The 13,366-nt window shown below is 48.1% G+C and overlaps 1 protein-coding gene across 11 annotated transcripts in view; it reads right to left on the bottom strand.

Moving 5' to 3' along the window:
- C2CD2L (C2CD2 like) overlaps positions 1 to 13,366 on the bottom strand; it is a 40,630-nt gene that overhangs the window by 18,770 nt on the left and 8,494 nt on the right. For 5 of the 11 annotated variants that reach the window (XM_073320656.1, XM_073320648.1, XM_073320649.1 and 2 more), the window contains 4 exons: positions 8,260 to 8,355; positions 7,601 to 7,720; positions 5,683 to 5,883; positions 4,669 to 4,785 (listed from right to left, as the gene is read on the bottom strand). In XM_073320656.1, the coding sequence (XP_073176757.1) occupies positions 4,669 to 4,785; positions 5,683 to 5,883; positions 7,601 to 7,720; positions 8,260 to 8,355 (534 nt within the window). The remainder of the gene's footprint in view (positions 1 to 4,668; positions 4,786 to 5,682; positions 5,884 to 7,600; positions 7,721 to 8,259; positions 8,356 to 13,366) is intronic. The other 6 variants (XM_073320651.1, XM_073320654.1, XM_073320653.1 and 3 more) reach the window with 6 other exon arrangements.

The following is a 13,366-nucleotide window of genomic DNA, read 5'->3' as shown; positions in this document are numbered from 1 at the left end:
TAGGGTTGTGGGTTCCACGACCACCGCTCCCAAGAGAAGGAGGCGGGTGGTAGGGGTCGGGGACTCTCTCCTCAGGGGGACTGAGTCATCTATCTGCCGCCCCAACCGGGAAAACCGAGAAGTCTGCTGCTTGCCAGGAGCTAAGATTCGCGATGTGACGGAGAGACTGCCGAGACTCATCAAGCCCTTGGATTGCTACCCCTTCCTGCTTCTCCAATGATACTGCCAAGAATGACCTTGAGCGGATCACTGCAGACTACGTGGCTCTGGGAAGAACGATAAAGGAGTTTGAGGCGCAAGTGGTGTTCTCGTCCATCCTCCCCGTGGAAGGAAAAGGCCTGGGTAGAGACCGTCGAATCGTGGAAATCAACGAATGGCTACGCAGGTGGTGTCAGAGAGAAGGCTTTGGATTCTTTGACCATGGGATGGTGTTCCAAGAAGGAGGAATGCTAGGCAGAGATGGGCTCCACCTAACAAAGAGAGGGAAGAGCATCTTCGCAAGCAGGCTGGCTAACCTAGTGAGGAGGGCTTTAAACTAGGTTCACCGGGGAAGGAGACCAAAGCCCTGAGGTAAGTGGGGAAGTGGGATTCCGGGAGGAAGCACGAGCAGGAGCACGTGAGAGGGGAGGGCTCCTGCCTCATACTGAGAAAGAGGGGCGATCAGCGGGTTATCTCAAGTGCCTATACACAAATGCACGAAGCCTGGGAAACAAGCAGGGAGAACTGGAAGTCCTGGCAAAGTCAAGGAATTATGATGTGATTGAAATAACAGACTTGGTGGGATAACTCACCTGACTGGAGTACTGTCATGGATGGATATAAGCTGTTGAGGAAGGACAGAAAAGGTGGGGGAGTTGCACTGTATGTAAGAGAGCAGTATGACTGCTCAGAGCTAAAGTATGAAACTGCAGAAAAACCTGAGAGTCTCTGGATTAAGTTTAGAAGTGTGAGCAACAAGGGTGATGTCGTGGTGGGAGTTTACTATAGACCACTGGACCAGGTGGATGAGGTGGACGAGGCTTTCTTCCAGCAACTCGCACAAGTTACTAGATCGCACGCCCTGGTTCTCATGGGAGACTTCAGTCATCCTGATATCTGCTGGGAGAGCAATACAGCGGTGCACAGACAATCCAGGAAATTTTTGGAAAATGTAGGGGACAATTTCCTGGTGCAAGTGCTGGGGGAACCAACTAGGGGCAGAGCTCTTCTTGATCTGCTGCTCACAAACCAGAAAGAATTAGTAGGGGAAGCAAAAGTGGATGGGAACCTGGGAGGCAGTGACCATGAGATGGTCGAGTTCAGGATCCTGACACAAGGAAGAAAGGAAAGCAGCAGAATACGGACCCTGGACTTCAGAAAAGCAGACTTTGACTCCCTCAGGAAACAAGATGGGCAAGATCCCCTGGGAGAATAACATGAGGGGGAAAGGAGTCCAGGAGAGCTGGCTGTATTTTAAAGAACCCTTATCGAGGTTACAGGGACAAACCATCCCGATGTGTAGAAAGAATAGTCAATATGGCAGGCGACCAGCTTAGCTTAACAGTGAAATCCTTGCTGATTTTAAATACAAAAAAGAAGCTTACAAGGAGTGGAAGATTGGACAAATGACCAGGGATGAGTATAAAAATATTGCTCGGGTATGCAGGAGTGAAATCAGGAAGGCCGAATCACACCTGGAGGTGCAGCTAGCAAGAGATGTTAAGAGTAACAAGAAGGGTTTCTTCAGGTATGTTAGCAACAAGAAGAAAGTCAAGGGAAGTGTGGGCCCCTTACTGAATGAGGGAGGCAACCTAGTGACAGAGGATGTGGAAAACGCTAATGTACTCAATGCTTTTTTTGCCTCTGTCTTCACAAAAAAGGTCAGCTCCCAGACTGCTGCACTGGGCAGCACAGCATGGGGAGGAGGTGACCAGCCCTCTGTGGAGAAAGAAGTGGTTTGGGACAATTTAGAGAAGCTGGAAGTGCACAAGTCCATGGGGCCGGATGCGTTGCATCCGAGAGTGCTAAAGGAGTTGGCGGATGTGATTGCAGAGCCATTGGCCATTATCTTTGAAAACTCATGGCGATCGGGAGAAGTCCTGGACGACTGGAAAAAAGCTAATGTAGTGCCCATCATTAAAAAAGGGAAGAAAGAGGATCCTGGGAACTACAGGCCAGTCAGCCTCACCTCAGTCCCTGGAAAAATCATGGAGCAGGTCCTCAAGGAATCAATTCTGAAACACTTAGAGGAGAGGAAAGCGATCAGGAACAGTCAGCATGGATTCACCAAGGGCAAGTTATGCCTGACTAATCTAATTGCCTTCAATGACGAGATAACTGGTTCTGTGGATGAAGGGAAAACAATGGACATGTTGTTCCTTGACTTTAGCAAAGCTTTTGACACGGTCTCCCACAGTATTCTTACCAGCAAGTTAAAGAAGTATGGGCTGGATGAATGGACTATACGGTGGACAGAAAGCTGGCTAGATCGTCGGGCTCAACGGGTAGCGATCAATTGCTCCATGTCTACTTGGCAGCCGGTATCAAGTGGAGTGCCCCAAGGGTCGGTCCTGGGGCCGGTTTTGTTCAATATCTTCATAAATGATCTGAAGGATGGTGTGGATTGCACCCTCAGCAAGTTTGCAGATGACACTAAACTGGGAGGAGAGGTAGATACGCTGGAGGGTAGGGATAGGATACAGAGGGCCCTAGACAAATTAGAGGATTGGGCCAAAAGAAATCTGATGAGGTTCAACAAGGACAAGTGCAGAGTCCTGCACTTGGGACAGACCAATCCAATGCACCGCTACAGACTAGACAGCAGTTCTGCAGAAAAGGACCTAGGGGTTACAGTGAACGAGAAGCTGGATATGAGTCAACAGTGTGCCCTGGTTGCCAAGAAGGCCAACGGCATTTTGGGATGTATAAGTAGGGGCATTGCCAGCAGATGGAGGGCCGTGATCGTTCCCCTCTATTCGACACTGGTGAGGCCTCATCTGGAGTCCTGTCTCCAGTTTTGGGCCCCACACTACAAGAAGGATGTGGAAAAATTGGAAAGAGTCCAGCGGAGGACAACAAAAATAATTAGGGGACTGGAACACATTTGAGTTATGAGGAGAGGCTGAGGGAACTGGGGATGTTTAGTCTACGGAAGAGAAGAATGAGGGGGGATTTGATAGCTGCTTTCAACTACCTGAAAGGGGGTTCCAAAGAGGATGGATCTAGACTGTTCTCAGTGGTAGCAGATGACAGAACGAGGAGTAATGGTCTCAAGTTGCAGTGGGGGAGATTTAGGTTGGATATTAGGAAAAACTTTTTCACTAGGAGGGTGGTGAAACACTGGAATGCGTTACGTAGGGAGGTGGTGGAATCTCCTTCCTTAGAAGTTTTTAAGGTCAGGCTTGACAAAGCCCTGGCTGGGATGATTTAATTGGGGATTGGTCCTGCTTTGAGCAGGGGGTTGGACTAGATGACCTCCTGAGGTCCCTTCCAACCCTGATATTCTACGATTCTATGTGGGGCCAGAAATGAGGAGTTCAGGGTGCAGGAGAGGGCTCCGGGATGTGGTGTGGGGGGTGAGGGTTCTGGCTGCGGATGTGGGTGGGACTGGGAGATGAGGGGTTTGGGGTGCAGGAGGGTGCTCCAGGCAGGGACCGAGGGGTTCAGAGGGCAGGAGGGGGATCAGGGCTGGGACAGGGGGTTGGGGCATGGGTGGTGGGGGCGGTGAGGATTCTGGCTGGGAGTGCAGGCTCTGGGGCGAGGCTGGGGACGAGAGGTTGGGGTGTAGGAGGGTGCTCTGGGCTGCGATTGAGGGGTTTGGATAGGGGGCACGGGAGGGTGGCTTGGGGGTGCAGGCTCCGGGCGGTGCTTACCTCAAGTGGCTCCCGGAAACAGCGGCATGTCCCCGCTCCGGCTCCTACGCAGAGGCGCAGCCAGGCAGCTCTGCTGTGCGCTGCCCCATCCACAGGCACCGCCCCCACAGTTCCCACTGGCCATGGTTCCAGCCAACAGGAACTGTGTGGGTAGTGCATGGGGAAGGGGCAGCATGTGGAGCAGAGCCCCCTGGCTGCCCCAACGCATAGGAGCTGGAGAGGCGGGGGGGGGACATGCTGCTGCTTCCAGAAGCCGTGCAGAGTGGCCCCCGACCCTGCTCCTCAGCTGGAGTGCCAGAGCAGGGCAAGCCCCAGACCCTGTTCCCCAGCAGGAGCTAATGGGCCGGATTAAAATGACTAGCAGGCCGGATGTGGCCGTAGTTTGCCCACCCCTCCTCTAATAGATATCAGCCAGCCAGCCAGCGATCTTCCCCAATCCCCACTGCTTTCAAGGCATACGGGGAAGGAAAAGAGGATTACCAGACATCAAACCAATGTTCTTATCTAGTCTGGTTTCCCCATCTCAAAGTGGCCAGCACCCACTATTCCAGAAAAAGGTAGAAAAAGCCTATAATAGACAGTTATGGATTTAACCCATAGGGGAAGTTTCTTCCTAATTCCTGGCAGTTAATAGCCATTTTATGACCTAAAAAATGAGTTAACAGCCATGTAGTTTTAATCCCAGCAATATAATGGAGAGTATTAACCTCCCCAAACACATCTAACGCTTTTTGATTCATGCCATGCTCTTAACCTTGGTAATCTTGTTGCAGTGACTTCCACAGGCTAATTAGGCTGAAAATTAGGAGAGGCTTACCACATTACTACCAGCAGTGCATGCCTTCAGATTCACCATCATGGCAGGCTGGGTGCTGACAACTGAGTCCTCAATCAGGTCCTTTATGGTGGACAGATCCACTTTCACATCATTCTTCTTCCCAGCAAACCAAAATGAAAAAGACCCCCCCAAAAAAACCAAAACAAGCCAAGTTACCGGAACAGTTTCCTCCTTAGAAGATAATTTGCTTTCCTGATTTCTTATCAAAGCCATTAAGACGGCCCCAGTCCACCTCCCACAGGGTCATACTCAGCCCATGCCATTTGTCTATATTGCATTCCCTCTAGGGTTCCTAAAAAGGGGTAAACCAGGTGTGTCACTCACAGCTTATGTACATAGTACAGCTTATATATACACGGTGTACATGCACAGACATCCATACTCTCACAGTGTTTCAAAGCAAATGGGTTAAGGCCAAGTGCCTGCAATTTCCCCAGGAGCTGCATTCACTCCAAATCATGACAATAGTCATTAGAGCTCCCCAAACTATCACAAGCGTGTGAGACGGATGAGTGACGAACCTGCTGCACTTTGGAGACAGCAGCTGGATTGCTACACTGAGTCAGAAAGAAGAAGCCGGGGGAAGCCAGATTCTCAGTACACACATACCACACAATTAAGACTTATGGGATTGGAGGGACTAAACAGGAAATGCTGTAGGGGGCACAAGTGCACCAGTGTCCACTTCGTTAAGCGGTTGATATTGTGGGTTGTGCTGCACTAACTTTTTTGAGGAACTCTCCTCCTGTAGCAGCTCCACCACTGGCAGCAATGCTGGGAGAACTTGTGTACACAAGCATCTCGCCCTGCTCGGAGAGCGTAGCTAGAACAGCTGTAGCTGCTGGCACCTTGTCTACACTCGTGCTTCAACTGGTGGTGCTGCACCAACGCTAGTTCAAGAGTGGAAGATCCCACTCCTCGCCCTTTAATCAAACAATCAAAAGATACTAATATAGACAAGGGTATAGAGAGGAAAGGCTGCCAGCTCCTTGCCTTTCCCAAGTTACAGCCCAGTACTGGGTTCAGTCCACCATGCCTGTTCTCAGCCCCAGCCCCACTTCCTTGCTCCTCCAGTTTGCTCACTTCACGAGGCTGAAGTTTCGGAACAACTGAAAGGTTCAAGTCTGGTCGGTCCTTGAATGTCCATGACACCAGCAGGCCCTCATTCTTCATCTCCTCCAAACGGATCTCCACCTGGCTCAGGTCAAAAGAGGACCATTAGGAATCAACTTGTTATTAGATGCCCTGTTCATTGATTTGGGATTAAATCACCAACAGGGCCTCATGTAACCTAGTACGGTGAAAGGCAAAGAGAACCATCACAAACCAATCTGTGCCAAATAGTTTGTAAACAGAGGGCTTGCTTATGGTATGCCATGCTTATGGTATGCCAGCATGATATTCAGAGTCCAGAGAGGTAAGAACCATCCCAGAAAACCTCACTGACTCAAAGAAAGATCAGTAATAGCCATCCTGATTTCTCACCTCTATGTGAAGCACAGAGATTGGTGAGAGGAGAATAAGACTATAATATGTCTCATTATTTCACAGATTGAACAGAAAGCCTGGAAGGTGACACGATGAAGAACAAATTGGCTATTAATACAGGACCTCCGCTGAGACCAATCAACCAACCATTTCCAGTTCTGAGCACGGACATTTACAGTAATGACAATTTTGGGGGGGAACTGGATTGAGAACCAACTGGGCCACCAAATAGCCTGGAAATGGGCAAATACAACCTGGGCTGGATTTGAATCTGTAACTTCAATGCAGAAGGCTCCACTGCTCCATTCCCCAATCCCACTGAGCAACACAGTCTCAGTAAAAATGCATTTCCAACAATGCTTTCTTCAGAAGGAGCCCAGACCTTGGAGGCTTTCAAGAAGGATCTTACAAACAACTCAGCAGGAAGCTATTGGGAGTTATTTTTCTTTTAAATTAATTTGGGATTAAAAGGGCTGTTCTCTGGGAAAAGTTTGGAGATACCCAATAAATGAAACGGTCAAAAGGGAGAAAACTTCTTATGAGTGAGGTAAGGAACCCTGGATCAACAGAGCTAAACACAGAGTTTCCCAATTATGGATTTATTTTCCCGCAGACAAAAAAAATCCTTTGTTTATAACACAGATGGGTCACAGAGCTCTTTCACATTTTGCAGTAGAGCCTGACTATGTGGACTCCATGCTTCCTGTCCAGCCTGGCAAAAAACAGCATGTTACAAAAACACAAATAGGCCATTACCATGCCTCAGAAATCCAGTCACTGGATTTTGTTATGCCTACATAGACAGGGTCTATAGCAGGGGTGGTCAACTTGTGGCTCCGGAGCCACATGCGGCTTTTCAGAAGTTAATATGCGGCTCCTTATATAGGCACTAACTCCGGGGCTGGAGCTACAGGCGCCAACTTTCCAATGTGCGGGATGGTGCTCACTGCTCAACCCCTGGGTCTGCCACAGGCCCTGCCGCCATTCCACTCCTTCCTGCCCTCTCCCCTGAAGCTGCTATGTATGCCCTTGCTTCTCCCCCTCCGAGCCTCCTACACACCACAAAACAGCTGATCAGGAGGTGTGGGAAGAGAGGGGGAGGCGCTGATCATCGGGACGCACTGGGAGGAGCTTATGGGGGCTGCTGACATATTACTGTGGCTCTTTGGCAACGTACATTCGTAAATTCTGGCTCCTTCTCAGGCTCAGGTTGGCCGCTCCTGGTCTATAGTAAGTTTTATATCATGATTCTCAGAAAGCAGCTCCCTGAACGCACAGCTCAGGGAAATCCTGCTAACCCCACAATTTTGACAGGAGGATTGTTATCGTGACTCATGCCAGCTCTTCCCTCCTGCAGACTTGTAGAACAGTTAGGGGACAGGGAAAGAGGAAGTCTTTAACCCAGCAATTTAGCATTCATTACCTGGGCCTGCAGCAGAGCTAAGGTGACATGATAGGTATCCACGGAAACAGCAGCTGGAGACTGCTGAGTGACAGAGACTGGGAACTTCACAGCATCAGCTGACAGATGACAGTGCAACACCTGGACAGAAGAGAGAGGAGAGTCTGCAGCAGCCTCCCTGAGAGAATTGGGTTGAAGGGGAAACAGACAGAAGCTAGGGGAATGCAAATGACTGGAGAGGACTGTCAAGGGGTGCTCATGGTGTGACCACAGTTACCTCAAGAATTTGTTGCTTAAATCTTTGATGTACTCTTACTGAATCACCTCTGTTTTACAGGGTCCCCTCTGTTTTGAATTGTAAGGCTGTGATGTTGAGAGTCCAACAGCACTGGTCAGAGCCAAGAATAGTGCAAGATGCAAGCACTGTGTCAATTTCCCCAGCCAGCTCAGTCAACTCCTGACCTGCACCCCCACTACTATCCTAGACTGGAGCTTGCCCCTACAGCTATTCCAATATCGAGTGGCCCCCTCCTCATAGCTCTGACATCTCAACCCTGGCCTGCAGCCCCATTCCTGCATCCATTGTCCCAGTCTTAAAGGCCAAGTATATTGTAGAATATACACTAGCACTCAGTGAAAAGATACAGAGCACAGCAAAATGGAGAACGGCAGTGCCTTACCATACTGTGGTCTGCCTGGTCTGTGCAGGTCACGTGACTTATATTCACCGCTGGTGGTTGCTGAAGACTCTCTTCAAATGTGATTTGGACTGAACTCTGGGGTGAGAGAATCTAGTTAGTCCCCAAACAAGGTCAATTTATCTAAAAGCCATTTCAAGGAATGTTAGCAACTCCAACAAGAGGCTTCCAGAAATGTTATATGGCAGTCACGTGAGAACAGCGTGAGCGCAGAGCAGCATCCATACAAGAGGACAAGTGGGTGACAGTGAGAGTAGGCACATTCAGAATGAATAAGAGGAAAGACTTCCTTGCATGGCATGGAGTTGGCTTGTGAAATTCCCAGCCTGAGGAGGCCCTGGGAGATTTAAACAAGGGCTGGAGGATTCCATGACAAATAATATCTGTAGCTATGACAGCATCATGCTGAGGGGTACAAGTTCACCACTGGAGGCTCAGATAGAAATCAGTACCCAGCCGCGCACACAGCATAGGGAGAGGAACTCTTCCTTGCCAACGCTCCATAGCTCAAAGGCTTTGTTTATGAATAGCTCCTTATGCATTCAGCCCTAGGATATTACAAAAAGGTATCACTCAGGAGGTATCCGTTAAACACAGATCTCAGCATGGATGGAAATTATAGCAACCCATGATATCTGAACCCAAGCATCCATGGCTGCTGCATCCCCAAAACCAATATTTCAGAATAGAGTCTGGCAACCCAGTCGCAGCTACAAAGTTACCCCACATAGTTCTCCTTGGGGCCAGAGACACTTCAGAATCCCAAACCCCCTCACATGGCAACGTGGCTTTCAAGAAATAGCATCAACAAGAGCATCTGCTCAGTTCTTTGCTTGTTACCCATGAACTCACTAAGGGCAGCAGCAAAGATTTTTTAGGGAGAGAGAGCGGGGAAAGAGAAACAAGAAACAGACAGGAGCTGCAGTCACACTAGGAGGGTTTTGGTGAATACATAAATCACGTGAAAGAACACTGTGTCAAAGGCAGAGGGACTGCAGTGACAGAGATGGCAATGTCAGATCACATGGGGGGTTGTGGCTGATGCCAATCTGCTTTAACAATTTGTTTTTGGGGCCAAATTATTTCAAGCTGGGTTTGATTCTACCTGCCCCCCGCATCAATTCCAGTTTAGTTGCCGGTCTCCAGATTTGGAAAAGTTTTTTTTTTTTTTAAAAAAAGGCCTTGATAAAGCTTTAAGCTCATGAACCCAGCTCATGTAATGTAGACGACACTCCAACCACAGGGGAAAACTGTGCGAAATATGGAGGAGTACACAAGTGGTGGTGGGGTCTGCTACTGAGATAACAAAATGGACAACACTCCCAGAGCTTTTGCCTCCAGGTGGCAGTAGGCAAGTACCTCCCTCTCCACAGCTGCAATCTGCTTCTGGGAAGCATGCTGTCACATAAGCGCAGCGGCTAGACCTGTATTTGCATTTTGCAGTATACCCTCAGGATGTCTGACATCTCACCGCATTGAGTAAATATGGCAGCCACCACCTTCAAGTTCTGCTTCCCTTCTCCCCAGAGAATCAACATCCCACTATTTCAGCGCCTCAAGCTATGGCGCCCCCAGCTTGTTGCTGAAGAGAGGACTCCAGATCTTAATTTCTGTCCTCTCCGGAGGAATCTGAGCATCCCTGTCCTTGCATTTGTTTTTGCCACTCAGAAAGATGCCTCACTTTGACTTCCATCCACAGCCAATCTGGGGGTGAGCTGCTCTGTTCTTTTGGAGTGATTCCCCTCTGGGCCTGCAGAGATGGCTAGGGTTTAGGAGAGGACAGAGAGAAAGCAAGATGCCTAGAGCTGTGCTTCTATTTCACAGCACAGCAGATAAAACACTGGGTATTACAGTGTCATGGGAGCTCACCTGCTGGGAGGCAGGTTCAGATGTTGCTCCTTATTAGAGGTCAGCATGAGGCTGGACATGTCCCCCCCCCCCATAAGGAGAATGAAAAACCTGGAGAGAGTACAAGAGCCAAACTGCAGCTTTTCCTGCAGCTTCAGAAAAAAAAAAAGATTCCAGCTGCTACTACCTAATCATTATTACCTAATTATTATTAGCTGCAGCTACCTAATCATGATGCAACCTTCACACTCAAAAGAGTCTCGCTAGTTATAAAGGTACCTGAGCATAAACCAAATGCTCCCTGAGCTCCAATCTGCAGACCGTCTGCTACAACAGTCCTGGGATCTCAGGCAAAAATTCTGCCAATGTTCCTCCATCCTGACCCAGAGTCCTGCTGCTCTTTCAGTGATGGGCTCCTGGCACACTAGTCTGCTGACATCTCTGTCCTAACCTGCAGCTGCCCTACAATTCCAGCTCTGAGTTCATCCAAACAAGAGCCATAGCTGTGATGCAAATGGCTGATCCGAAACATGAACAAGTGTTTAAGACAAGAAGTGAAAAAGTAATTTTTGCTTGAGACCTAATTTTGAACCGAGGCGTCCTGAGGTGAAAAGCTGGTGCTTTAACCCTTTTGCACCATGGAGGCCTTTTTGTGTCCCCTCTTCCACGCTTTGTCTCTGTTTAGCTAATCCACCCTCCCATCAAAACACCTCGACAGGGTAGTCCATCCCCTTAAAGGCAGTAGGGTCTAGAGGCATCCCACTCCTGTCCCATGGGTGTGGCCTCTTTAGATGGGGTACCTAAGGATCTAGGAAAGTCACAAAGGCAGATATGGGGAGAGAGGAAGTGGTCCTGAGAAATAGTCTGTGTTTGGAGAAAACGTGCTAGTATTCTTCTAAGGAGCAGGAGTCTTGTAGAGTTAGTCTGGGAACGAGAGCTGTATATATTCTGTCTCTTCCCTCAGGGCATTCACACATTAACAGGAGAAGGCTGCCTCCCTGCTGACCCCTCAGAGCCCGGGACTAATTGGAGAAGCACACCTGCTGGAGGAGAAGCTGGCTGAAATCCACAAGAGGAGCCCTGGGCCTCTGCACCAAAGGAGGGAGCAACTTGACAGACAATCCCCAGCCCAAGAGGAAGGGCTGGAAAGACCCCTAAACCTAAAGAGAGGAGGCCAGGCACTTTTCCTTACATTTCTACAGGTATTTTACAAGATTAAAACCAGCGCTGAAGACATTGAAACGTACAGTTCCCCTGACAGATTATATCTTCTCTCTCACCCTTTGGATATAGTATCGTTGGGGGAGGGATAGCTCAGTGGTTTGAGCATTGGCCTGCTAAACCCAGGGTTGTAAACTCAATCCTTGAGGGGGCCATTTAGGGATCTGGGGCAAAAATTGGGGATTAGTCCTGCTTTGAGCAGGGGGTTGGACTAGATGACCTCCTGAGGTCCCTTCCAACCCTGATATTCTATGTTATGACAGGCCATGCAACCACATCAGGAACCCACAACACAGCAACAGAATGGCAAAAAGAAAAGGAGTACTTGTGGCACCTTAGAGACTAACCAATTTATCTGAGCATGAGCTTTCGTGAGCTACAGCTCACTTCATCGGATGCATGCCGTGGAAACTGCAGCAGACTTTATATACACAGAGAATATGAAAAAATACCTCCTCCCACCCCACTGTCCTGCTGGTAATAGCTTATCTAAAGTGATTATCAGGTGGGCCATTTCCAGCACAAATCCAGGTTTTCTCACCCTCCACCCCCCCACACAAATTCACTCTCCTGCTGGTGATAGCCCATCCAAAGTGACAACTCTTTACACAATGTGCATGATAATAAAGTTGGGCAATTTCCTCCACAAATCCAGGTTCTCTCACCCCCTCACCCCCCTCCCAAAAACCACACACACAAACTCACTCTCCTGCTGGTAATAACTCATCCAAAGTGACCATTCTCCCTACAATGTGCATAATTAAGGTGGGCCATTTCCAGCACAAATCCAGGTTTTCTCACATCCCCCCCACCCCCATACACACACAAACTCACTCTCCTGCTGCAACAGAATGGGTAGCCACACCAGGTACTTGCATCCTTTGTGATGCAGAGTCCATATCCACAGTAGGGCACTTAATGGGCTGGAACACACTGCTTTAAGAAAAGGAGTACTTGTGGCACCTTAATGACAGGTTTCAGAGTAACAGTCGTGTTAGTCTGTATTCGCAAAAAGAAAAGGAGTACTTGTGGCACCTTAGAGACTAACCAATTTATTAGAGCATAAGCTTTCGTGAGCTACAGCTCACTTCCTCAGATGCATATCGTGGAAACTGCAGCAGACTTTATATATACACAGAGAATATGAAACAATACCTCCTCCCACCCCACTGTCCTGCTGGTAATAGCTTATCTAAAGTGATCATCAGGTGGGCCATTTCCAGCACAAATCCAGGTTTTCTCACCCTCCACCCCCCCACACAAATTCACTCTCCTGCTGGTGATAGCCCATCCGAAAGCTCATGCTCAAATAAATTGGTTAGTCTCTAAGGTGCCGCAAGTACTCCTTTTCTTTTTGCTTTAAGACTGTTAACCTTTATAAAATGCTTTTTACCATCTCTTCTGGTGCACGGCTGGGTTAAATATATTTTTAACTAGTAACACGTGAGATTATTAAAACAAAGAATTTAGTCATGCTGCTTGTTTAGGTTGTGGGTTTCTTTCAGCTTGGACAAGGCAAGCAGGAGTAGTAGTTGCTAGTGAGTTTTCCTTGCCAGTGGTTGCGCATTACTGCACTAAAAAGTGCAATGTTTAGATTGAAAAAAAACATCAGAAAATATTCAACAAACTTTCAATGGAATTATTTTTTTAAATGTTTCTATTCAATTTAGCATTTGTGAAAGTTAGACTTCACGAACCCTGAATTTTGATAGCAACTTTGACAATATCTCGTGTGGTAAAGCTGAGAGAGACTTATGTGGTCTGAACTTTCATCATACTCCTTATTTCATAACATTGCTTTCTTATTTATTCCATTCTGCTTCTTGGCCAGGTTAAAACCTATTTTAGCAACATAAACTGTGGAAGGCAGTCAGTACTGAGTTTGGGAGCCCTATTAGGCTAACTGTTACTATCTGGACAACAAAGTCATTTTAATCACTTCCTGTAACATTTCCTACATGAAACAATATGCCACATTTGTATAGCCCTCTGATATACTGTATACATAAATAATAAGCTA

Source organism: Lepidochelys kempii, chromosome 22 (assembly GCF_965140265.1).
Source record: "Lepidochelys kempii isolate rLepKem1 chromosome 22, rLepKem1.hap2, whole genome shotgun sequence".
NCBI classification, from domain to species: Eukaryota; Metazoa; Chordata; order Testudines; family Cheloniidae; genus Lepidochelys; species Lepidochelys kempii.
The sequence above is the reverse complement of the archived record's forward strand: the minus strand, read 5'-3'. Positions and strand labels throughout refer to the sequence as shown.